General features: G+C 43.9%; 1 protein-coding gene across 4 annotated transcripts in view; it reads right to left on the bottom strand.

Annotated features, from left to right (window-relative positions):
* NKIRAS1 (NFKB inhibitor interacting Ras like 1) overlaps positions 1–26,820 on the bottom strand; it is an 84,329-nt gene that overhangs the window by 7,060 nt on the left and 50,449 nt on the right. For all 4 annotated transcript variants that reach the window (XM_069212042.1, XM_069212044.1, XM_069212043.1 and 1 more), the window contains 2 exons: positions 20,562–20,689; positions 4,145–4,386 (listed from right to left, as the gene is read on the bottom strand). In XM_069212042.1, coding sequence (XP_069068143.1) covers positions 4,145–4,386; positions 20,562–20,655 — 336 coding nt within the window. In that variant the 5' untranslated portion in view covers positions 20,656–20,689. The remainder of the gene's footprint in view (positions 1–4,144; positions 4,387–20,561; positions 20,690–26,820) is intronic.

Here is a 26,820-nt window from a genome sequence, read left to right as displayed (position 1 = left end):
GACCTAATTTATAGGGGTGAGGGCAAGGCTGGCAGGGGAGAACAACGGTTTCCCGAATGCATACATACGTTTCGACTTTTGGTCTGGCATGGTGGTTGGAAACCCATTTGGATTTAGCCGACTGGTGGAAGACTGAACCTCTCTGGTTATGGGTGCAGCAGGAAGAAAGGTGGGTCCCCCGAAGCCGGCATGTGCATTGGACTATTTGCCTATTGACGGGGGCCAGATCCTGGGTTTACCAAGGTGCCCAAGGGGGTGTCTGTGAGGGCCTCATCAAATGGAAGGAGTAATTCCGAAGAGGTGTGCCTTGGCTGCAGGACTTCCATCAATACATGTTTTTGTTTATCTCCACTGGCGGACGACGGAGGTAAAGAACTACTGCCACCTGCCTGATTAGCTTAGCAGATGATGCAGATTCCTCTGTGCACTGAGGTCAATGTAGGTAAGTCATTGACTTACCTAGGTCCAGAAAACGATTTTCTTCATCAGATACTTGCAGTTCATCATCATCGTCATCTTCATGTGCCTTCAGGTCAAAACACCTATCTGGCAGCATAAGCACGTCTGAGTAAGAACGGGGTTGTGAAAGTGGTCGAGCTAGGCATAACTTCACTTGCGGTTGTGGCGGATTCATTTTAAAGTCTGAAAGGATTGTGGGCTCTCTCTCCTGTGTCGACGTACGGGAACTGATGTGGTATTGGTTCCATGCGAGAAGTCAGAGTGGGCGTCGTCCCTGAGTTGGGATGAACACCAGAGAAGGGTCAAGAGATGCAGTCGGCGTTGGGGACAGATCTGATGGCAGTGACTCGAATGAAAGTGTTCTCAGATCCATGGGTCCTAAAAGAGAGCTCTGAAGGGTACAATAAACCCTGCAACATAGCCTCTTTGAATCTGCTGTGGGATTGCCAATGGACCGGGGATTATTGCGTGGGGTTGTTTGGGGGTGGGCGGCTAAAATCTGGAGGTACCGTGACATCTGTGCAGCGTCTCCTGGCAAGAAGGAGAGCCGTGTTGGGACTTCTTATGTTGTTTCTTTTTGGGCTTGTCTAATGATCTGGAGTGGGATGATGATGATGATTTCTGTCTAAAATGGCCTCGGGACCAAGAACGCGCCTGTAACTTTGATTGAGATTGAGCCTTCTGACCCTTTCAATGATGCTCGGCGATGTACAGTTTGGCCTCGCAGTCCCAAATGGTCTTTGGATTAATTTGAGTACATTTCTTGTAAGACTTTGAGTCATGCAAGGAGCTGAAATAACAGATAGACCTCATGTGTCCGTGACTGACACCTGCTTGTGGCTATCCTTTAAGGGTTTGAGCCCTGTGATTTTAGGGGGAGAAGTCTCTTACACACTGATAAAAATTTGAGAATTTTTCACTCAAGTGACAAAAATTAAGGGAGAGAGCCCTGGGTCCACGTCGGAAGGGGCGGAAAGAAATGAATGGGTATAGACATACAAAGATGACAGTTATATTGCGACTCCCAACATCACTTCTGCAGCGGGACAGGACTGAGTTGATGCTGAGCCGCACAATGCTACCAAGTGGCATGCAAATGAATTGCTTGGAAAAATCTTCAGAATGTTACGTCAATTCAAGATGTAAAGTTCCGGTCAGGTTTTCTATAAGTAACTACTGCCCATTGCCAGGGTCAAGTTGAAGCCTGCGAGCTGGAGCAGCGAGAAGTCAGACCAAGAAACAACCAGGTCTTAAAGCTTCTCATAACAAGCTGTTATCCCTGTAGCATAAGTAGGCCAAGAAAGTGCATTCCCTCATACCAGCAGTGAAGCTGTGAAAAGAGGGGCCTCCCAGGACAGTGCTGCAGCTTTAAGGAACACCGTGCATTTTCATCCAATAATTCTGTATGAATGTAATTAGATTTTCTTTTGCTTTTTGGAAGGAGGTCTTTCCCAGGTAAAGCCGACTGTGACATATTTAAAGTCCAGAAGTTGTGTGGATGCAGTAAGATTCCACTGCATGAGAACACTCTTGCACTACATCCTGGTATATCAGGGGGATCCAAGCTACACAAAGGAGGAGTGAAACCATGGTAGACAAACTGATGGATCAAAAATTTACCATGAACCTAAATTGAACTGATTTACATAACTACTCGCCAGCAAAAAAATAAAGCATGGATGTAGCCCTCCTAGACCGAGGGTGGAAACTTTCGATATAAGCGAGAGTCGATATACAACTTCATAAGCAATTTCCTAGACTACATTCCATTACAAAAGCTATGTCCTAGAATATCGTTCAATATAATTGAAGGCAAAAGGTAACGTGGTCCATTACATGAACAATTTCCCCAGATATATTCCACAATAAAAATGCTGCAAGGGTATCATTTAACTACATAGTCAATATCCCAGGGCAAAGTCTATACAATCAAAGATCCAGGATAATAGATGCCATTACATTAACAACATCCCAGGATATACTCCACTACATAAACTTCGCAAAGGCATTCTTTACCGACGCAGACAATATCCCAGGGAACACATATGCAATTGAAGATCCAGGATAATATAGGCCATTACGTTCACAACTTTCTAGGATACTTTCCACTATGTAAACTATAGCCTATAATCTATTTCATTATATAATCAATTTCCGGGGCAACATTCCACTATATAAACTTTGCCCCAGATATAATTCTGTATAATCAAAGGTCACAGATACATTACCTTAACACATGCATAACGTTCAAAGACAACTAATGGACTGGGAGATAATCTTAGGTAATGGATTGATGAGCAGGGGAGGACCAAATTATGCAGAGTAACGCATTAATACTACCTCAGTTTCTATTTATTTATTTATTGTTTACACACATTATCACTATCTGAGAAAATGATCCATCTCATTAGTACTACTTTGACACACCCAATTACAGAAATAAGCAAAAAAATGGTGATCAGTCAACCATTGTCAAGGGCCTTCCCCTGTATGGCAACAAGCGTTGCAGCACTTTTAGTAACTTAAAATAATCCCTAGTGCAAATGCACATTTGTTCCTCTGCAGGAAATATGCATCACGTGCAGAATGCCACTCAACAAATCAGGGGTTGGTCGGTTTCCATCCAGCCCTATGCTGGATCAAATCTTCAACTATTTCAAAGGTGGGATCAGACTTTGGAAATGACCCCAAATGTAAATGGCTTGTGGTCATTTTCACACTTCCAATGCAAAGTGCGCCCTGGAGTCCTCAGGTTGCCTTTGAGTTCCACATTCCCTCTACTTGATTGGAATTTCCACCCCCAAAGATCATTGTACTCGAGGCAGAAACCTCTTCCCCTGTAAATGGGTTCATGTCTGCCTGGAATCCCAGAATATTTGGTAAATGAAAAAAGGGTAAATTTAGTTGACCCAATTTTGCTTCGGTAATAGGGCCCTAAGAAGAAAAGAAGAATTCCCGTTTTAAACTGTCTCCCACAATGCATCACATTTTTCATGTTTGAAGCATAGGATAGAATGCTTGAGAGTTGCTCTATGAGATTGTAAATCAAAACATAATTCAACGTTTATGCACAAGGTCACCTTTTTATGGAAGGTCTTTTGCATTTAATGATGGAATATTTGTATTCAAGTGTGTGGTGATTCAAGACATTGATCAGTTTTGTCCCATGCAGTCTACATTACCAATAAGTCCAGTAGACAAGCCTAAAAGTCTCATTTTAAAAGAAGCTTAAGTGGATTCCGTATAATGAGGATTAATTTAACTATTTCCTAAACTCCACTCTGTTCTGCGCCCAGACGAAGGACCGATTTTCTTCTGGGGTACAATTCTCAGGGTGTCTTCATCTCTCACAAAGCTGAGTCAGGTGGTGTTGAGGCAACCGAGGCCTAGAGTCAGACTACAAGCCTGCAGACAGCATAACAAGAGTTGCCACTGGGGGTCACTGCTGCACGAGGTCTGTTTCTGCCCCTCCCACCCTAGAACACCCCACTGGGTGGCAAAAACCACAAAGGAGGTTGGAGGGAGTTTGGGAAAACCACTCACATCGTCAAATGAAACAAAATAAATAGATAAAGATAGTGGAAAACAGTTTAGACATTAAAGCTTTCACGTAAAGATTATAATGGTGCAAACTGGAATGTTTTACATGGAAGGAAACATTCCTTCTCGAGATCCTATTTCTTACCTCCTTCTTGTCTCTAAATCTGTCAATTTCTTTTTTCAGCATCTCCACTCTTCTGAAGGACTCTAGGCTATCGACACTGTAAACAAGTATGAAGCCATCAGCAAAGGAGAAGTAGTGCTTGGGCAAGTCTAGGCCTTCCTGTAGCCCCCGCGTATCATAGAGGCGCAACTGTTCCCTTACGGAACGGTCAGTTTCCACGGAGGCGATGTACACGTCTTCCTGAGTTTCACTGGCCTCCAAACCTGGCAAGAAGTTGGACATAAACAAGGACAATGATGGTGCAACATAGAAGAATGATAGTATCCAATCAGATTGCAACAATGAAGCTGGTAAATGCTAGCTTTCTGTCTAACTTTATTTACAATTCTGGTAATCTTCACCTACCTGCTCTCGCCCAGAGCCTCTATCAAGGGACTAAACTGCACAACCCACATACTGAGACTGCTATTTGGAGGGAAAGGGGTAGAACGAGAGAGAGAGTAGAATCGACCCAAAAAGGAGGGATATATGGGAGTACAGAAGGAGAAGTATGACCAGTCGAAAATAGATTTCAATAACGCAATACGGTGAGGTATCATTCTAAAGGAGAGATACCAGCTTGTGAGGACTTTATAGAGTTCACTATGTACCGTCTGGAACAGACGAGTGAGAGAAATTATCATTAATTTAACATTTATTATGGATCCTATATAGAACAGTCCCAATCCTGAGTGCACAGTGACAGCACACTTTAGAGCACAACAGTGCAAAGTAGATGCAGAATAAAGCAATTTCAATATTCAGTGGAGCGAACAGTATTATTGGGCTACTGAGACATTTAAATATGGTGCGAAAGCAGCTATATGTTACCAGCAGCTAGTCGATGAGTGCAGTTCAGAACATGGAACCTTAGCTGATGCATGGGAAGTAGGCAAGGCCCCCCAAGCAGACTAAACTGGTCTCGCAAATTAACCATTGTCAGTAATTTTATGCAAACGTTTAAGGAGGGAGTATGTGAGCATTGTAGTGGGGCAAGGTATGTTTTCTAGCAGTTTTAAGGATTGTCCTAAATGCAGGCTTGTATATTGTAACTTTGACCACTGTATATTATAATGTTTGGTATTGGGTGAGGGAGAGTAGAACAGGTTTTTTTGGGAACCCTTAACTGGTCACCCAGATAATCTCTGGAATATTGAGCCAACCGAACAACAAAACTGTCCCTGTTGGGGAAGCTGCTCCTAAGAAAGTCCTAAAGTTTAGTTTACATTTCTGTCCCTGGGATTAGATGTGGCTTAAATACAATTTCAAAGATCTGGAGAGTTTCAACTCATCCACTAACTGAACAAGGGCAGAAGGATGGGCAAGGTTTGAAGAAAGGCAAGAGAGGAGGGTACCAGTGCCAATCTGAGTGGAGCAAATGAAGACATGTGGTACAACTTTTTGATGCAGTTATTGAAATATATTAAATCAAAGATCTCCATGGCTTTCAGGTTCTTCAATTAACAAATTCCTGTTGCAAATCAAATATGTTTATATTGTTTCATAAAAACTAACCATAAAAGCAGCCACAAACAAGCATTTCATAGTCAGGAAATCATAAGCATTGGGCACTGCTAGAAGCGTAAAATCATTTAAGCACCGTGTGACATTCTAATGTCAAAAGTCATCCTAATCTCTCATACATATACTGGTTTGCCAGATATTAACCCTGAATACTGTCATCATCTTGGTTGGACAGCTCTTCTCTCAATCTTGCAGCTGAAACCAGAAAGAAACTTTCTGACAGCATGAGAGATCAGCGGAAACAGCAATAAAAGATTTTAAGAAGGTCTGCAGGACCTAAAATGACTGCCCTGCAGACAGGTCCAATTAACCCTTTGGATGTACTGCTCTCTTATCTGATGTGCATACTAATTGGCATGGTCAGGACATCACACCTCAAGTGCAATAAGAAATTGATGCCACTTTCATGCCTCAGGGAAGTAAAGTAGCAACCAGACTGTATTAAAAACATTATCGTTTTTTTTTAATTTTATTTTTTTAATTCAGAGCTTGCAGACTTCAATATACTTATAATTATCAGGATTATTATGACTATATCCTGTTGTCTCCTTGTAAAAGAAAGCAATGTCCAGGTACAGGAGAACAAGCCACTGATTTACTCAATCTAAACATTCTCACATTTGATCAAGACTCATGATTTATGCATAGAATATGCTAATTTGGAGCGTTTTCAAACGTATTGATGGGTACCACTAATGTCCAACGGTAAGTCACCCACATGTACTAGGACTCTGAGCTCAGTCGGGCTGCCTGTGCCACTCGAGTTGCTACTGAGAGAAATAAAGCCCTCGGTGACATGCTTGCACTAATTTCTTCCACAGGAGTAACTATCAGTGGCATACTTTGTCATCTTTTGTTTTTTTGCCTATTATGACAACACACAAGCACAGCAGTCTTGACCAGCAGCGGCAAGGGGCAGGGCATGGAGGGGCAATAAAAACAAACAAGCAAATAAACGTACCTGCCACCTCCGTGTTCTGCCACTCCAGCAGCTTCTGGGCTTCTCCGCCCCTCCCCAACCAATCCGGATGCTTCTCTCATGTGGTGACGCAGCATGAAAGAAGTGCCAGAACTTGCCTGAGCGGGCAGAAATGCCGCTCAGGGAGGGCTTAGGACACCGCGCTTGGTCTTCACCCGGCTGAGCAATACAGCTGGATGGAGAGTTCGGAGCACGCATGTCAGTTTGGCAGGCCTCAGACAGCCGGCTTAACAGACATGCGCACTTAGAAGAGGACCACCACTCCTCCACCTGCTGACGTGGAGGATGCTGGCCCTGCCCTCACTAAGCAGAAAAATAAAGGGATAATTAAGTAATTTTATTATCCCTTTATGTTTCTGCTTTCACCAGCATTGCGACGCTCCTCCGCCATGGCTGCCCCTGGTTTTGACACCAGCTAAGAAGAGGAGTCCAGCAAGACCTGTTTGGTCCCCTCAGCATGGCCAAAAACGCAACCCCAGTTATGATTTGGGCAGGTTAGCCCTTATCAGTGAAGTGAAGTTGGACGTCTATGGAACATTAAGCCAGGGGACTCATGTCCCATATTGCAGCGAGGAAATGCACCTGCTGCAGAGATGTGGGCGTTACGTACAGGCTACCAGTGGGATCCAAGGAGGTTTGACTCATACCTTCAGCTTTTGGAGGCTGATAATGAACTGACTATTCCCTGATTAACATCTATTATTAATACAGGATGCAATTCAGTTTATGTTGTGCAATATATAACAAATTACTGATAATGCTAATAATATTATTATACAAAACGCAAGTAGTGAGTGGGGGGGGTGTTAATTCAGTGTCTGTCTTGTGGGTACTTGTTGAGGGGCTCGAGCCCCATTATTCTTCACAGGCGCGACTGCGAAGTGTTTATTAAAGAAGAAAAAAAAAAACAAGTGGCAGAATCCTAATCGGACTAGTTTTCACCATGCCAAGACCTCACCTGCAACTTGGGGGTTGCATACATTAATAGTTATATAGTCACCAGGGTATTGCCTCGCCACAGGACCTGTACCCCGCCCCCACCCACCGTACACACAAAATCTCGTTGAAGCCACACTTGCAGCTCAGATTGGTGCTCAGCCAGAAGATTACTTTATTTTTGAGCGCTGATGTCGACTCCACAGAGTCTGCCTGAAGGATGGCTACATTAGCTAAAACGACAACTTAAGGGCAGGAGGCAAATCAATCACATGGGAGGAAGGGGCAAATTTGACCGATTTCCTACTGTCTGGCTGTTGGAACTGTTAGAAGCCCAATGCCCGCCCTCCTGTGAGGCCCAATGCCCACCCTCCAGTAAATTTACAACTGTAGCTGTAGCCCGGGTTAAAATGTTGATGTTAGCACCACCTCTACCCCAGTGCTTAATTTGTAAATAAAAAGGTGCCGGTGCCCAAAGCCCTACTCTTAAACACGCGGCTGCTGCAATTAAAGGAGTGAACACGGAATACTGAGGCGCCGTAATCCTGAAGCCATCTCGGGCCTCTTCAATCCATTTACAGCCAGTCCCTGCCTCTTCAGCTCACTCAAGCAGCTTTCTACTTTCTCCCTTTGTGACGCTTTTTAGTTTTTCCCTTCCTCAGTCTTTCCCATATGTGTCTTTTGCTCGCAGCAAATGCTTGAGGCACAAGACTAAGTGCCGGGGCCATCAAAAATAAGTGCCGGTGCTCAGCACCGGAAACAACAAGCACAAATTAAGCATTGCTCTACCACCAACTGTCCCAGTATCTGTTAATGGTTGAGTATCCGATGTTTGGGGAGGATAGGATCGTCAACGTCCCAGGGCTGTGGCTGCGGGGGGTGGGGGGGGGGGGGAAACAGAGCCACTTTCTACCAATTTGCACAATTTACTTAAGTTGGTCTCAATGGCAGCAAGCTGGTCATAGACCAGACACAACTTAGTGTCCTGAAGTTCGTTAAGACGCGCACCCAGGCTGTCCCACGGGGTCGGTGCTCATAGGAGGCAGGTTACCAAGTTGTCCATCTTGTTTAACCCTATTGATTGCTTCGGTTTTGGCGGTTTAACTCTGAGCTTTTTTTCCTTCTTTTGGCTGTCGGCCGACATCAGGAAAACAAAACATTGGTTGCCGTACCATTAATATGAGTAGCCCCCTCCACTGAACTGATACTTACAGGACCAACTATGGCCAGTACAATCCCTCTTAAACAACTTGGCGTACTTGAGAGGTGGAGCATGGCACCAGCAGAATCAGCAGGGCTTATAGTAGGGTACCTAAGTGCCTTAAAAAGGGTCAGAGTATCAAGGTCCTCAGCCGCGAGTGAAAGATGGCACCCTGCCGAATTATTTTTCCTTGATAAGCGGTCCATCGCTTGCACTAAGAAGCTGTCAATTGATGAAGGCGGGTGTTTTTGAGCCCAAAGTGGCGCTGGTGATGGCCTTTCTTTTGCCCATATTAATCACCAATACCGGAGGGAAGCAAGAGCAAAAATAATTGTTTACACACAGAACCTTGAGAGAAGAAGGACGGGTATGTCAGCCTTTAGTGGGCCAACAGGAGGGAGCCAATAAGATGGTCCCATCATCAGTCCGTCTATGACATGCTAAGAGGGGCCTGTCTTGGCCTTTAAGCACCTCCTGGTACAGAAACAGCATCCTCAATGCCGCTAGTGAGGCTAGGGTGTGTAGGCAGGAGCCAACATCTACTGGTGAAAGCCCCCCCTCTCCCCACTTTGATTTCTTGGAGCTCGCTGCACAGGGAATCACTGACCAAAGGTAGTTAAAAACATTGCTCCCTACCTTGGAGCCAGGGCAGGGGTGTGGAATTAATATAGTCCGACTCCCAGGACATAATGCTGGAGGGCAAGGACAACAGGTTTTTAATGTTTATTTTGTCCTTGGGAAGAGCAGGCTTAAACCCCTGCAGCACAAGCTCTTTGGCTGCAAGCTTGCACTAACACATTATGGATCAGGGAAGGACATTGTCTGCTGTTAAGTTAATGTGTACATATGCTAATGTTGAAACTTGTATTTATGGATCAGTAATGCAAAGCCTTTATTTGGGTGAGCGCTCTAAGGAAAAGTTATAAACTCACACTGCACTACTGACAGTGGTCCCAGTATAAAAATATGTAAAGTTGAACAATCTGAGGCAATGTATAATTCTCCCAGAGTGCTCTATGATTAGATGCAAATATTTCCAGAAGCTGGAAAGCAAGACTGAAGGTTCTCTGCTTTAAAAAAAGAAAAAATGTTCACAAACAAATGTAACTACGAAAAAAGTTTGCTAAATTACTGTGAAATATTAAATACCATTTCTTTGAAGCACCTTTTAGTAAAATGTGTTGATACACACTTGTAGATCCAAAAAACATTCCAAATGAACAACCAGTCTAATCAGTTTCAACAAGATTATGGGAAACATGAGAATAAACAAGCATTGACAAAGCCAACATGTTTGACATTGGTTGTCAGCCTTTAGTTTCATGTCAATGCACGTCTTGTTTTGACACAGTTTTGTAAAACATTATTGCTGTGGGAGCTGCCAGGCCCTCACTATTATAACAAATATTGGCAAAAAGAAAAAACATTTTGTGGTCTCAAAAAGCACACATTGTGACAGTAGTTCCTGGCACTGAGCACAAGTTTGTGTGTCGATATGCTCCTTGGGAAAGAGCAGAATGCTGTCACAGCGAAGCCAGCCAATAGATAAAGAAAGAAATACATTTTTATTAAAAACAAAAAATCTTGATTGTTGTAAAGTGCCCTTTTGGATGGTCACTCCCCACATTTGGCTGCTTGATGCTGTCGTTGTTGATCTGAGAGTACACTGGGACCTGCTAACCAGGCTCCAGTGCCAGTGCTCACTCCCTTAAATTATAACTGTAAATTGGATAACCCGATTGGCAAGTACATTACCACCCCTGTAAGGCCCTAGTAAAGGGTGCCAGTGAAACCAGGGCAAGGATGGTAAAGAGGTCAGCAGGGTTGCAGCACTGATTATGCCACCCTGGGTCACTCCAAGAAAAGCAAGGTCTGCAGGCCGGCCATGTCTGCCCTGCACAAGCAGTTCACCTGCTTGAGTTTGACTCTGCCCACTCCATGTGCAGGCAGTGTTCCCTCCCTGCCCATAACATATGGCAGTCACCCCCTAATGTAGGCCTCCTATAGCCCAGGAGGCAGGGTGCATTGTGTTGAGTGTGGACATATATTTGCAAGCATATATAGCTCAGAGGTAGCATTTAAAACCTAGTACTACCGTAAGTGACTGGGGGTCCATAGGATAACATGGGCTGGCACCGATGCCAACTCCATAATGGCTCGACCGAATTCTATTGTGTTTGGTATCAAACCCTGTGCTTTTTAACCCCAGGCACGATTCTCGGGCCCAGGATTACCTAGCATGTACCCAGGTGGCATCCTTAGAGGATGCCCACTGAGATATCAGCTCTCCCGTGCCTTGACAGGCTTTCCAGAGTGTTTACCACCAACACAGAGGTGTGACCTCACGCTGGGGAGGGGGTGCCGCTCCCAGAGGTCGGAACAAAGGCCTATGCAGGACAGAAGTAACACCTCCATCCTGCCAGGATGGCTTATTAATGGATCCATCACAGCAGTGAGCTTTAAAGGCTGCACTGCTGCTGCTGGACAAAGGAATTTGTCCCCCACTCAAGGGCAAAGTCTCCCCGGGCCCCACATACCTTCCCAAGGCAGGCAGGTGGGAAAATTAGCTAGTCAGGAGGCGGGCACTCCCCGGAGGCTGCCCAAACCTCTAGGGTGGGCCAGCTGGAGTGTACCGTGGAGGATGGCCTGTGCCATCTTGAAAAGACTTCGGAATAGTGGGGTCTGCGTAGTTTGGTGATGTGCACCCTCTGAATATAGTCACCGAAGGGGCGGATTAGCTGCAGGGCTAGATGCCCTTAACACCCCCTAACTCCAGGATTCAAGGGGCACCCCTAACACCAGAACATCAGATCTGTTGTCAAACAAGAAAAGACCCAACTCCACGACAAGGCAGGACTCCACATAGAGAGGCACAAAGTCTGCACCTATGGTAGCCACTCTGCACACTGCTGGTCTTGAACTCGCCCCAGACCAGGGACCGGTTCCAAAATGAAGGTGAACCCTCTGCAACTGATCCCCTTCATCAGGACACCCTAGGACTAGAGGTACTAGTCCCGTGATGACGGCAGAATCAGACCGCACTTCCACGACCACTGAAGAAGTGTCTACCGGGCTCTGAAGAGTGGCCACCCAAAAGTAACTAATCAGGAGCCTCCAGGGAACTGCAAACCCGATTCTCAGCGAGGCTCAGTTTTCTGCATCATTCCCCTGGTCCTCTGGAAGGAAATTTCACAAACCCCAGTGCTTGCTGGCACCAATGCTTGTTGGTGGTCAGTCGGACTAGAACCTACTTTACTAGACGCTCCAGGCCCAAGGATTCGCCGACACAGCTCAGCAATCCACCTCAGTGGCTCCATTGTCCAGTCTTTGCATCTCCTTTCAGCCTGTGTTGGCACACCTGGTAAAGTGATCACCCGCAGATCCCGTTCAGCACCACGGATAGCCAGAAGCACCTCTGCCCCTCAGATACCAGAGTGTCACCATGCAGTTCTGCCTGGTGATTCCTGACCTAAGGCCAACTTCAAAAGTAAGAATTAAACGGCTTCAGTGAACTCAATGTGCAGGTCACCTTTTGCTAAGGTGCCCACTCTAAGACTGCAAGTCCTGCTCAGCAGCAAGGACAGCCAGCACCCCTCTGCATCCTGGTCCCTTGAGCCAGGTAAAATTGTACTGACTGTTGAAGCTTGGTCTGTCAGCCTGCAAGACCTTAACCTCAGGTGGGTTCCATGTAACTCAGCCAAGAAGTGACCGATTTCATACTGTTTTCTCCCACTGACCACAAAGGTACAGTTCGACAGCTCTGCAAAGTACTGATTTATTTAATGTTCTAAAATTTAGAACTCTGGTTATCCTCTGTGTATCAAAGTCATTTTAATGTTTAAAGTTATAAAAAATCTGCTTTATTTTTATAAATTGGTGTTGGATTTCTCTCAAGTCGTGTCAATTACTTATCGTCCATGTTGGTGCTATGAAATGCCTAACACCTGTTCCTTTAAGTAGGCCGACTGCTCTTTGCCATTCAACCAAGACTGAGTTAAGGTTTACTAGTGTGAATTTGAGGTGCACTTTGGGGTATTGTGTTAGTAATATGTGATAAAACTCCCCTGTCATACCACATAATACTGCCACCTTGCTACATTGGTAAACACCAAACCTAATTAGATGCCCAATTCTTAAAGAAAGTCAAAAAGGTGCATCCATAGTAAATGCCCTTGCATTAGTGCAGATTTACGGCTTTCGTGAATTCACAAACATTTCTGGAAGTAGGCCAGTAAGACAATCTTATAGAAAATATCTGTGAACTCCATTTTAGGATGAGCAAATATGCATGTGTAGATTTGCTCATGTGAAAATATGTCGAGCATTTACAAGTTCACTTTCCCTCCAACCACTTTTTCCAACCCTGGAAGAATTTTTATTTCTACCCTTGTTAAGGAGTAAATTTCCAACCTTATCAGTTGGACACAAGATTAGATAAGAGACGGTGAAAACCCCAAAAACATGCAAGTTAGTAGGTTTGCAGACTCAAAAGGGCATTCCAACTTTGGAACTACTGTTTGCAGCTACCTCCAGTACCAGTATGCATACCTGCAGAAAGGTTGCAAAATAAGGTATTTGTTAGTATTAAAAAATAAAAATACTGTAGTATGAGTCCTGGCATAATCAGAAAGGCTAATCTCAGAGCGCTTAAATATTAATATTTAATAAAATTACACACCCCTGCCAGGGACAGGCTTGAAAACTGAATAAGAACCCATCTGTTGTTGTGATAAAGAACAATTATGAGGTCATCCTCTAGAACAGAGAGGCACAGCTATGATCTACTGCCCTCTGTGACTGGAGCTTGAACAACAGTAGGGTGCTGCCATAGCTGCCCAGCCTGACCAAGGCAAACTTGACCTAACTAAGAGGAAATGCCTCTCCCCACCTTGCGCCAAAACCCCCGTGAAAGATTGCTTGTGTCATCTCCAATGAGTCTAGGAAAGCACACTCTCCAGGACACACTCTCTCTCTTGCAACGTTGGTATTGGTCCTTGTGGCGGTGTGTACAACTTTTGAAAGCTCTCTTCGCTACAGACACTCAGAGACACTTTACCGCAAAGGTTGGACCACCAAAACCAGCCCTTGCTGACTGCATCATTATAGAATCAATATAGAAAACCTACTGGAGAAAAGGTTTCACTCCTAAGCAACATTCCACTAGGCTACCATGGGCTAAGTAAGAATATTTGGACGGGATGCTGTTTGCATATTGTGTGGATGTCACTCATTGTGCCTGGGATATCAGCACCAACACCACACCTGCCAGCCTGCCTCACCTACCTGCTAGACATTAGGACAGCAACGGTCTAATAACTCCCAGATGTACCAAGTAGTTGGGCATTATACACAAACAAAAATATGGATGACTAAAAGACCCACATATAGAATTGGTCTTGTCTGCATTTACTCAAGCAGGTAAACATAACAGAACACACTACAGAAAGGCAAACATACTGCTAAATCAGAACTTCTATTCATCTGTCCTCCCCTTCTAGGAATCCCGCACAGATGGAACCAGGTGTCCTACTCACTGTCAAAGTCCGAGTAGCACATAGATACTGTTGCTTGTGAATACCATAGCTTACCATACATTGATCCATTTGGGCACTTAAGTCCCTGCCATTTTGCTAGAAGAAAGGGTCGTCAAACATTCTATTTATAGCACGTTATTAATGTTCTAGCTGCATCTAAGTTTTTAAACCTGCATCACTAACAGTAAGACTTCACCTGCTTGACCGCTCTACCCTCTCACCCCCCGATAAAGTCCAAACAGAGGATTCTTGAAATGTTATTGTGGACACCTAAATACAAACAAGTCATAAGGCCAGGGTCAATGAAAGAGTTGATAGCCTAGCCAGTTTTGGGGAGGCTATCAAGAAGTCGGGGTGAAGGTTCTGCTTACCACTTTTTCTGGCCCTTGCGTGTGGGGGTGGCTCTCCAGTGTCTTTCAAGGAAGACAAGGCTGGCTGTCATCGCCAAGTGCTGGTGCCATTTGCACTGAAGCTGCATGCATGTGGAAGACATGCTTCACGGCAGAGTGCTGGCAATGAAGCACGATCGCCAGCAAGCCACAAACTCCTGCCAAATTAGATCATGGAGTAGAATTGTCCTCGTTCTTCACAGCTTTCTTCACTAGGCACTTGTGACAGAAACTTGCTGCAGCCAGGAACTTCCCTACTTGTTTTACGAATTTCCTTGGAAGGACTTGTGGAGCTTCAAACAATTGATATGAATGGAGAATTAGATGATGGAACTATCCTCAAGATGTGTTGCTGATGAAAAGGAACTTTGAACCACTCTTTTGAACATTTGTTTGAACTACTTAGACCGGCTTTGTTTACCCTATTGCCCGGCGGAGAAACACCGAGGACTCCAAATGTGCATTACTGCATATGTATTTAGTAATATCATGTCGAAGTGATGGATAAGGTATTAGAATTTGAATAAAGTTACACTATTCTCATGTCTAGGTAAGAACAGGTTATTAACAAGAATGGTTATTCTGCAGCTATGCAGAAATAAAGGACAAGATAATACTCATCTTTCATCAAAGAGGGTGGTGACAGTGCCTGAGGGAGGTATCCTAAACAGAGCCACACATACTAATGCACACATGTATTTGAAATTATTATCTTTTGCAAGTTTAGGTTTCAAGACTTACCCCTCACGTGTCGAAGTACAGAGAGTTGTTTACACTCACAATTAGACGTATGCTGAATTATCGGAGTGATAATAGGGCACTTGGCATATCTGTTGTATATCATGGTTTCTCTACATTCCGCAGACCTCACTGAGCAGCTAAGTCTCAAGGATGCAGCGGTAAAATATTGTGATTTTGTTTCATTTCTTCTCAGTCATAATGCTGTTCGTGGCCACTGGTGGGGTTGGTGAGGGACTGAAAAGAGAATTGCTTTGGGTGGATCCTGTGCTTAAGATTAGTGCCTCGTCCACATTACCATCCAATCATAGCAATGGATTTAATCACTGCCTCAGATTGTAGAAGTCCTAATCAAAATACAGGATTGCATAATTTAGTTAAATCAGAAAAACTCACTCCATCTAGAGAAAGAACTCACTCCATCTAGAGTCAGTATCCATCAAACAGGAGATATGTACGAAAACAGAGAAGAGATGTGCAAATGTACAAGTCAAGTTGCCCACAGATACTAACTGCAGAGCCGTGGACGCTGCCAGTTCCCAGGACAGAAAGTAAGTTTTTATTTAAATTTTTTTTTTTTTTTTTAATTTTTTTTGGGACAAATTCCTCTTCTGCAGTGATTTCGAGCAGGCCCTTAATGCCTTCAGTACAGTTCTCTGAAGATCCACAGAAATTTGCACTATTCCTTAATTGCGGCTATTTAATTTTATGTGTAAAACTGTGACTTTCCGAGATGATCAAATCAACGTGGATTCTATTTTATCATCTCCGAGGAGAAATACACATACAGGAGAATTTCATTGGTGGAGAGATATGATAATTCGGTTTATATTGTTTTTGCTTTTTTTTGTGATCAGATGCAAAAGCTGTTTGAGATCAAGTTACATGCTCTCTCTTTAGAGGACGAGTTGCTCACTTTAAAACAAGGTCAACGTGATCGACTGCAGTGGTTCCCAAGCGTGTTAGGACCAGGACTCTCTTTTTTAAATGACAAACATCTGCGAGCTGCCGATCTTTAATGTACAGGGTGATTTTTTTTTTTATTTTTTTATTTTTTTTTAAACATAGCTAACGCACTGTCTGGTAGAGCATTGTCGTCTACAGCAGCACGTTTTCCACTGAAATGGCCACTAACTTTAGACTGACACAAAGTTTTACTGATTAAAAGCCGGCACTCATTTTTTGGGGACCGGCACTTATTTTTCATCATCAGATGTTTTCCGAGAACAAGAGAGCAGAAAAAAAAAAAACACACAAACGGGAAAGAAGGAGGAAGACGGAAAACCCCAAAGGAGAAATCAGGAACCTGCAAGAGTGTGAAAAAAGGGGCAGGAAGTATTCAGCAGTCGAGTTAAGAGGCCTGGTGTGGATTCAGGACTACACAGCCCTGGTATTTGGCACGCTGACATTTAATAGTGCAGGTTGCGGGCCTCGGAGCAGAGTTGTGGGCACCGGCACTCATTATTTCACAACTTAAGCACTAGTAAAACTATTTAACAATTATAGGATAACGTGTGGAGATCTGGTTTCAGTGAAGATTTATCATTTGCTCATCAACAAGTAAAGTGTCTTAATTTGTTTTTGATTGTTAAAAAAATAAAAATATCTGTTTTCAGCACAGTTCAAAATAAAAAAAAATAAAAAAATAAAAAGTGCTTTATTTTGCTTTCCTAACTAATGAATGCAAATAGTTCATTTATATGTATTTACATTGTTATAAGTTGCAAAAAATATTTCCTACAGCCTTCTCTTTCACGTTCCCTGTGCTCCAGCAAGACTGTCATAGAATTATTTTTAAAGACTCCTCTCACTTTGCAGTCAGAGAAAGAAAAGTAAACACGAATCTCATGTTAAAAGAGTATGCAAGCAATCTGTCATAAGATAATGCCTGACACTTAGCCACTGTCTTAGAAGCATGGCAAATGTGACAAGATAAACACAGAATGTAAAGGCATCTTTCTTTTTTTATTGCTCTGAATTTTCCGACCCACCAAAAATCAGCTCATGGCCCACCAGTGGGTCGCAACCCATAGTCTGGGAAACACCGATGAAGAAGAAGACACCAGGCTTATGAAAAAAAAATACTTCGACCCTACTGCCTTTGGGACCAATACTACGTGGAACAACATACTAAACTATTAACATAACCGTACCAGCCCATGTCCCCATAATCTCAACCCACTGTTAATTGGCTTTACAATTACTCCCCTTTTCTGTCGTTTTCCCTTCCAGTTTCTTCTGTGCCTCCATCTCTATATGTCCCCCTTCAACTTTTGTAAGCCAAGCCTACAGGTTGCCAAAGACCTAATGCAGTCTTACCAAGAATTTACAGATTTACAACCCCAAAATGCTTACAATTGGTTTCCTTTATTGCCACTCATTTGCTTTTTTCTTATTTGATGGCTTTCCTTGTCCATGTTGCATTTGTCACTACCCTGGAGCATAACTTTTTACTAACTTCTTAATTAGTCAAATTATGTCCTTCTGCTGCTCACTTTTAGGGAACTATTTTTTTTTCCTTTCTTGGGTGAGCAGAGAATGTACATGTTTTCCAGCTCTCTCCCTATTGAGTTTCTCTCCCACAAACAATATCCAACACCCTGTGCTCTGTGTTTGCTCCCTCTCCTGTGCACCTCTTCCCATGCCCCACTTTGCTCCATGTTCTTGTCTTCAATGTATGCTTCACCCCCACCTGTGTGTTACTCTGTCCCTCGTGTGCTCCCTTATGTGTCCCCTGTGTTGCTCTCTCCCTCATGCTCCCCACCCACTCCCACAGGCTTTCCGCCAAACTCCACTCTCCTTCTCCATTGCTCCACCACCTCCTTGATTATTTTTTAAATATATATACTTTGGACGGTCAAGCTGAAAACTGCTGACAGCGCTCCCCAAAAGAACTTTTGCACACTTACAATTTCTGGTGCCCGTCATCCAAGACTGTTCAATAAAATGTAAGAGAGAAGAGCACCTGCTTCATTCTGTAGGTATGCTCACGCCAATTATGTATGTGCACGCCTACAGAATGACGAGTCCACCAAAAGGCTGCATCATCACAGCTATTTTTCTTATGTCAAAAATAACCAGAACTGACAAAAAGTTTTTTTTTTTTAACAATGCCAAAACGCATTGCCAAAATCAGTAGGTCCCAAAGGGGCGACTTATTGGCTTTGCCAATGCTTGTTACGTATTCTGATAATATACTCCACCCGGAGACGCTACCACCAAATGATCCAGGCCATCAAGCATAGATGTCAGCACCAATAAAAGCAAAGACATCTTTGCCATCATGAATGAATTCACCTTACCAGCAGCCACCCCCACTGGACCACCCCCTTGCAGGAGCTCTGTAACAGTCCCAATTCTTCAACCACAAAATCACCACTATTTATAGCAACTTCAACTCTCAACTGGACCGGACAGGCCTCGCCAAAGCCATCTAATTTTACTCAAAGCACCAATGCTAATCACAGGGCCCATTGGCAGCCCCAGAAGAAAAAGTAACCACCATGAAGTCTGTTTACTAAGGTGCCCCATCGGACCACGGCTCCAATCACGACTACTCTAGAGGTCTGCAACCCATTAGTGTCAGGCTCACACCCATTTTGAATGACTACCTTTTCTGCAATCTTCCCAGATGCTTGGAATCACCCAACTGTCCTCCATTTGCTGAAGAAACTAGCATGGACCATATAAATCTCGTCAGCTACAGATCGATCTCTCTGCTATCATTCAAGGCCGAAGTTTTTGAGAAAATCATAAACAGATGCCTCACACTACACTGCAGTGACCACAATCTTCTCAACACCACTCAGTCTGATTTCATACCCAATCACAGCATGGAAACAGCTCTCCTTGCTGCCATGGATAACATCCGTATGACTCAGGACAGAGGCAGCCCTCATCCTTCTGGATCTCTCCACATCGTCTGACACAATCACCCAACCCTTCCTCATGAATCTCCTACACGACATTGAAATTAAAGTCCAAAAAGTCCAAAGGGTCTGCACCTTCCTGCCTGAAAGGAACTAGTTAGTTAGCCTGTCACCATATACTTCAGACTCCCAATCTCATCTGCGACCCTGCATGGTCTGCTCTCATGACAACGTCCTCTCCTATGCCGATGACATGCAAATCATTCTCTCCCTCGTCAACAAGAGGGCAAGTAACCAGATCAAGTTCAATAGCTGTGTGTCTGAAATCGTCCACTGGATGAAAACCAACTAAAGACAGACAAGACTGAAATTGTGATCTCCTGTAAGAGCACTTCACCATGGTACTACATGTGGAGGGCAACAGAGCTAGGACCGACACCCCAATCAGCACCCAGAAAACAGCCCTGCACGCCCTTATCACAAGCAAGTTGGACTATGGGAAAACCTTCTAGGTCAGAATCAATGGAAAAAAAAAAAAAAAAAAAAACTCACTCACCAGAAAGCTGCAGACCATTCAGAACTCAATGGTCAAAAATCACTCAACCTCCCAAGCTGCGCACACATCACACAACACCTGAAGGAGCTCCACTGGCTCCCCATACACAAACTAGCACAATTCAAACTCCTCATCCACACTTCTGAGGTTCTACACAACACTGGCCCAGCATACCTCAACAATCGCATCTGCTTTCACAAACCTTCCAGGCACCTCTGCTCGCCCGGACTCCTGCTTGCATAAATCCCACATATACTGACAACCAGATCCAGCGGTCAAGCCCTTTTCCTGTGTCACTCCTAGAGTGTGGAGCAAACGGCCGCTACACCTACGTGCTGCCTCCTCATTTCTTCAATTTTGCAAGAAGCTGAAGACCGGGCATCTGGAGAAGTCCCACCAAGCCCTAGGTTTGGCTAGACTCACAGCTGCTCAGCGCCAGGATACCCTCCTGGGCGACAGTGCGCTCTTCAAATGTGCCTAAAATTACACTATCATTTAAGGCATTGTTTTGTTTATTTAGTGGTATGTTGTAGATGCTGTATTTTCCTCTGCATTGTAAGCACATACCATTTTTCACTTTAGAAGATTAAAAAGGGGCAACAAAAATTAAACGTAGAAGCTATAATGAACGCAGACAGTGATTAAGCAAAGAACAAGTGTATGAAGACCTTACCGACAGTGTGGTTCCCATAAAGAAGCTGCTCCAGGATGGCTGTTTTTCCGACATTAGACAATCCACAAATCACCACCTTGTACCCCTTCCCCATTGTCACTTAGGGGGGCAGCAACAGCAAAGACTGCCTGTTCAAACATACAAAACAACAGATTAAATCCCAACACTCACAAATGTGTGCTTTCAGAGTTTGGAAACCATCATACAGAAAATCACAGTCTGAAGGAGTACAAAGAATTACACCACTCAGATACTGGAAACCTCTTGGTAATAAACAGAGAAGCAATGCATGCAAACCTTATGCGGCTCCTGAATTAAGTTTTGTCCTAAATATTTGACTTACTGCCAAATCCTAACATATACATAGAATGCATTTGGCTCCAAGTCCTACTCCCCTCCTACAGATCATTAAATACAGCTCTGGCTTTTACTTAGCAAACCATTGGCTTCTTTGCTTGACATTAGCCTTAGAGATGACTCGAGAGCAGTGAGTAGGTGTCCCATAAGGTTGGACACACTCCAGGCCCAATAGTATTTCCACTAAAGGAGCAAGACAACGTAGGAATCAATCATGTATGTATCAATCTAAGCATAGTAAATACTTACATCAGCAAAACTTGTCGGACCAGTCATGTCAATTAAGTATTGTACATTCCCCTCTGTTCTACAGCAAAGCTAAGCACTCGGGCTACTGTGAAAGGAAAATTCTAGATGGCCCAAGTGGAGCAAACTTATCTTCATGCTCCTGACCCACAACCTCTGGTCTCCCACAAGCTTGAGCACTCAGGAAAAGGACTGCTTCCTCCACTAGTCTTCCATTCAGGCATATACATCAATTACAGGCTGCACAATAGGTCTAGCTCCATACTTTGAGAGCGTGAGAGCACTCTTTGGGAGGCAGGAGATGTCTCCTTTACTTTTTCTTCAAAGTATTTCTGGGGCGGTTTCCTGTGATTGCAAACTCTGCATAGCCAGATTACTGTCACTGCTCCCCTATCTCACCTCAACCAGCTGGAGCTTTCCTTTCCTCTTTATACAGCCGAAATACAATGTACTTTCCAGGATCATTGCTCATATCAGGAGAGCTGCCCGTTGTGGTATTTTCATTTGTTTGGCAAGCCTTAACTAGCTCAGAAAACACTTTCTGCCAACCTAATCCACTTCTAATTGGCAGCTGAAAGGGGTCTTTGACCACCCAACAGACTTTAGCTCCAAACCATTTCCCTTCAATACAAACAAACCCGTCTTCTTGTGCTCAATACCATACCCCATTAGAAATTCTACAATAGCCTTTTTCACAAACGCAACTCTATTGTCAGAGAAAGTCTTTAACCATCTGCTCTCTCAAACACAACTCCTCTCACAAATCCACTACCTCCTCCAGTGTTACCTGCTCTACAAACTCTCCTATCAACCTTGAGCAACACTCTACAGCGATGGTTGAGCTTTCTTCCTATAGCCAGGTATATCCAATTAACTTGCTATATCTAAAGTAGCTTTCCTCTACCTCACTCTAGGAACTTCCACTAACTGCAAAGAGAACATCCCCACCATTAAGCACCTTGTCGCTATTTGCGCTATTGCACATTCTATCCTGTCCCAACTCGGCTACCAGTAGAGCTCCCATTTCCCTCCTTTTGTCATAATTCTCCCCAAGTGATACTCAAGTACCGAAGCAGCACTTTACTCCTTATACTCACTTAGGGCACCAATCCCTCCATATTAAGTCAAAAGGCCAACATACAACCCATCTCACACTGTGAAAATAACTGTGAATGTAACCAAATGTTTTTGGACATTTAGGACTGCAGCCAGGCATGCATACCAATGGAACACCCAGCTTCCACTCCTGGGGTTTCATTGAACATATACCTCCAATATGGGGGTTGTTCAGTTGTACTTACACATCTGAACACAACAAACTGTAAAGAGGAAAGCTAGAACTGGAATATATTGATCCTGGTGGAAAGTCACTGGCAACCCTAACACAGTTACACCTAATAGTAACTGGTGCTACTTGCCTACGTCATAATAAATGTATTGTATGATCAATTAAAAGCATTAAGATAAATTATCTATACAGCAAAGAGCCTTACACACACAGAAAATAAACTGCAAATTTGTCACTAAAGTACGGATAGTGAATAAATTTGACTGCATGGTTTTATAACAATTAAAATAGAACAGAAATAAAACAATCCATTGAACTTTACTGTTACTCTAAATAAAACCTGAAACTAAACTAAAGGAATAAAACATATGTGTTTGAGATCCTCACATTCAAATTACACATTCAAACTAAGTACCCTCATCATTAGTTTGTAGATTGGATTTTTCAGACAAACATCAACAGCTGAATTAAGACTGTGGACTTCAGAAGCCAAAAAGTATGGTTTAACCACTGAACATCCTTCCTTAAGAATATGTTTGTACAAACACGAAACGTGGAGCAAGCGTTCCTTCCAGCTACCACACAGTCGACCATTACCCGTCACCCACCCTATTACTTCCAGCCACGCCTAAACTCGAACAGTGGTATTAGCACACGTCTCAACTGAAGAAATTGGATCTATAAGTTTCTGTACGGAGGTTGACAAACAAGCCTTGCTTGAGATTAACCTAAGTCATGACAGCATATTATGGAGATGAACATTGAAGCAAGAGGCCAAAATCCCAACCAGGGGAAAGCAAACTTAAATTAAGGACAACTGTACGTTTTAATGTTAAATATTTAGCATTAGCCGACCAAGTATTCAATAGATCTAATGTACGTAGGCATGCAATTAAGTATTAACTCCAGAGACATAAAAACTCTTTTGATTTAGAGTAGGCAACGGACAATTCAGTTCCACATCAGGGCTATAACACAGTCAACCTTTAGCAGATCTGGCCCAGATACAGAATTCGACAATTTTTCCATAGCCACCAAGGATTGTTTGAATAAACTAAACTTTCAGTTAATCTGGCACTGTGTGCATAGGTGAAAGCAGGGAGGAATTTGACCTGAATGATTTTAAGGATACTTTGGGGAGATCGGGTGGGTAATTGCCAACAAATCCTACATAAAGCTAAACTTAACGCTCTTTATTTTGGTTTTAAATAATGGCATATGGTACTTCCCTAGCAATCCACCCAAATGCCAATATAGAGGTAAGACATTACTCTGTCTACAGGATTTTTCCTTGCCATTCTTTCTTTCCTAAATTATTTTCCAGCATGTTAACCACACAATATCCACAGACATACAACAGTCTACACTTCTTCAAGCTAAATATTGCTGTTTAACTATAAACCTTGACGTATAACCACCCAACACATTGAATTTGCCAGCAACATATTCAAACCCTAAACTCTATTAATGCAAATTTAATGGCCACCAAGTTTTTCTGGGTGAGGCATCTCTAGTCCCATATGTAGTAAGTAAAAAAAGACCAGTAGTTCTCAACTTGTGGCATTTCAAAAAGTACAATGCAGAAATATTCAGAACCCTCTGAGGAGATCCCACCCCATGGGAAAACAGAACTTTATTTTCCCTTTTCAGGGCTCTAAAATAAGAAGCAAATAGTGCTCTAATGGCAGTCTGTTGCCATAGGTCCATGTGTCTGAGTTCTTTCAGTAACGTCCTGGTGCGGGCAACATCAAAGCAGGGCATCAGAGGCTTAACAGTGTCACAAGTGGATGTGTAAGCAGCAGGGTCATGCTGGAGGAGTCACCATTAGCACAATACCACATTTTACAGCCCAACTGCAGAAATGGAACAGAGGTTGCATGACCGAGCCTGCACTTTTACCAAGGATGCTCATAGTCTTGTGGAAACCACACCCCCAGGCTGGATGCTTGTTGAAGCTGCTAACCACACGGAGGCATTTCTCCCGCTTTTAGTGGTAAGCAAAAATTTCTCTCACAATGCAATGGAATAAGACACTATGACAATTCCGGTCCTACAAGTGATATAAAGAATATGCTGCATAAAATTAAATATTTATTCCAGTATGGTAGAGAAATACCTATCTGGAAACCACAGAGGCGCAACTGACTCTCACACAATGCCAACACCATTTGCATTTTAGAGGATCCTTTGCATCGTGGTACCAAGACCCAACAATAAACACTGCAACCACAAAATGCAACAATACTGGCATCCATCTGATAAACCTTCCACAGCTACACGTCTTACGCAAGTACTCATCAACCTAAAGGCTAGCTCCTTTGTTGGCCTCCTACTCTGGAAGGTACAACGGGTTTTGTACGCAACAAAATCAAGGATCATCTATAAAAGGTCCTTTGTATAACAGAGTACACATAAAGCAGTTACTGGAACGTGTGTGCAGGGACGCCCACATTGCTGCCTGACAGATGTCCAGGACTGGGACTCCGTGAGCAAACGCCGTGGTCGCAGCTTGTCCTCTGGTGGAATAGGCTTGTAAGCCCTCAGGAGGCTGCTTCTTGGCCAGGGCGTAGCAGATTTTTATACCGAGAATGACCCAGCATGAAATGATTAATTTCTGTACTGCCTGACCTTTATTTGCTCTCACATATTCCACAAAGAGTTGGTCGTTCACCCGGAACTCTTTTGTGCGGTCAAGGTAGAACGACAACACTCTTTTTGTTGCCATCCGGTGGAGTCGCTCCTCTTCCTTAGAGGGATGCGGGGGAGCAAAGAAGGTGGGTAGGGTAACAGTGTCGCAAATTAAACGCGGTCACCACTTTTTGGAAGAAAGAGGCAAGGATGCAAAGCACCACTATCAGGAAACACTGTGAGATATGAAGGCTTGGATGACAAGGCCTGCAGCTCACTCACCCTCCGGGCATATGCTATGGCCACGAGAAAGGCTGTTTTGATTGTGAGAACCCTGAGGGGGCAGTTGTGAAGTAGCTCAAACGGAGCACACATGAGGTACGTGAGAACCAGGTTCAGGTCAGAGGGAGGCATGATGAAGGGCGAAGGGGAAAACAAATGTACAAGCCCTTTCAGAAACCTATTTACAACAGAGGACTTAAAGACGGTTGGTCAGGCAGCAGCAGAAAAGGCAGAGCAAGCGGACAGATAGCCTTTAAGAGAGCCCAGAGCAGAGCCCTGCTGGACAAGGGACAGAATGATAAAAAGAACATCAGCCATAGAGGCAGAAAGAGGATCTAAAGACTTCTCTATACAATATTTTACAAATCTTTGTCAACTGCAGGCAGATACCATTTTCGTGGAGGAATGTCTGGCTGGCGGTGGTGTTGTCCGTGAACATCTGCACTAACTTCCCCTTGACAGAGGGAAGAAGTGCTTTCAATGCTAGTCAGATCGCCAGGAGCTCCAACAGGTTGATGTGGAGCGCAGATTCCACTGGAGTACTCCTCTCCCAGATAGTCGCCTCATCCCAAAAGAGATGCATCTGTCACTAGTGTAAGGTCAGGTTGGGGAAGGGAGAGGAGTCTGCCTCCGACTCAATCATTGTTCATAATCCACCACTGCAGGTCTTCCGCAGTTCCCTCAGAGATCTGGACCATGTCGGAGAGGTTTCCTTGATGCTACGTCCGCCGCTGGAACTTCAGGTGCCACTGCAGAGTCCGCATATGACACCTGGCATGATTTACCAGCAGGAGGCTGCGAGGCCCAGCTGCTTCAGAGTCAGTCTCCCTGAAACCTAGGATAGAGGCCGAAACATTTGTATCATAACTTGAATCTTCTGGACTCGCTGTTCAAAACTGCACTGTGTCCGGAACAGCTCCTATGAAAGAGGGCATCAGGTGTGACTTTGGTATGTTTATAGTAAACCCCAGCAAATGTAGAAGGTTCGCAAACAGCTTTAGGGACCATTCCCTCAAAGCCTTTGGCGTCATGGCCCGGCAGTCCAAGCACGATTTGGAGTTGTGATTGAGCTCGAGACACAATAGGCAGACTAGATACCTAAATGGCGCGGTGACAGGCTCCACCGGGCATAAACCCTACCTTCCTAGACGTCATCCCAAGACACTCACAAAAAATCGTTGACAAAATGTAAAAAACAAAAAACAAAAAAAAGCCTGTGAAAAAGCAACCGAGGGATAGCTCTCTCCAGATCTGCGCTAACTGGAACAGAAAGAAAAGAACTGACATCTGCATGCCTGGGTGGGGACTATATAGGCGGCCATGACATCACATCTAAAGCCAACGATGCCACGCTGAACCAAATGGAGTCACCCGACAGCACATGCAAGGCTATTGCACAAGGAAAAGTTTCTGGATCCAGCCTGACGCCTGGGAAATTCAAAGGTAAGGAATCTGCAG

This window comes from Pleurodeles waltl, chromosome 10 (genome assembly GCF_031143425.1).
Source record: "Pleurodeles waltl isolate 20211129_DDA chromosome 10, aPleWal1.hap1.20221129, whole genome shotgun sequence".
NCBI lineage: Eukaryota > Metazoa > Chordata > Amphibia > Caudata > Salamandridae > Pleurodeles > Pleurodeles waltl.
Note: the sequence above shows the minus strand (reverse complement) of the source record. Positions and strands in the feature narration are given on the sequence as shown.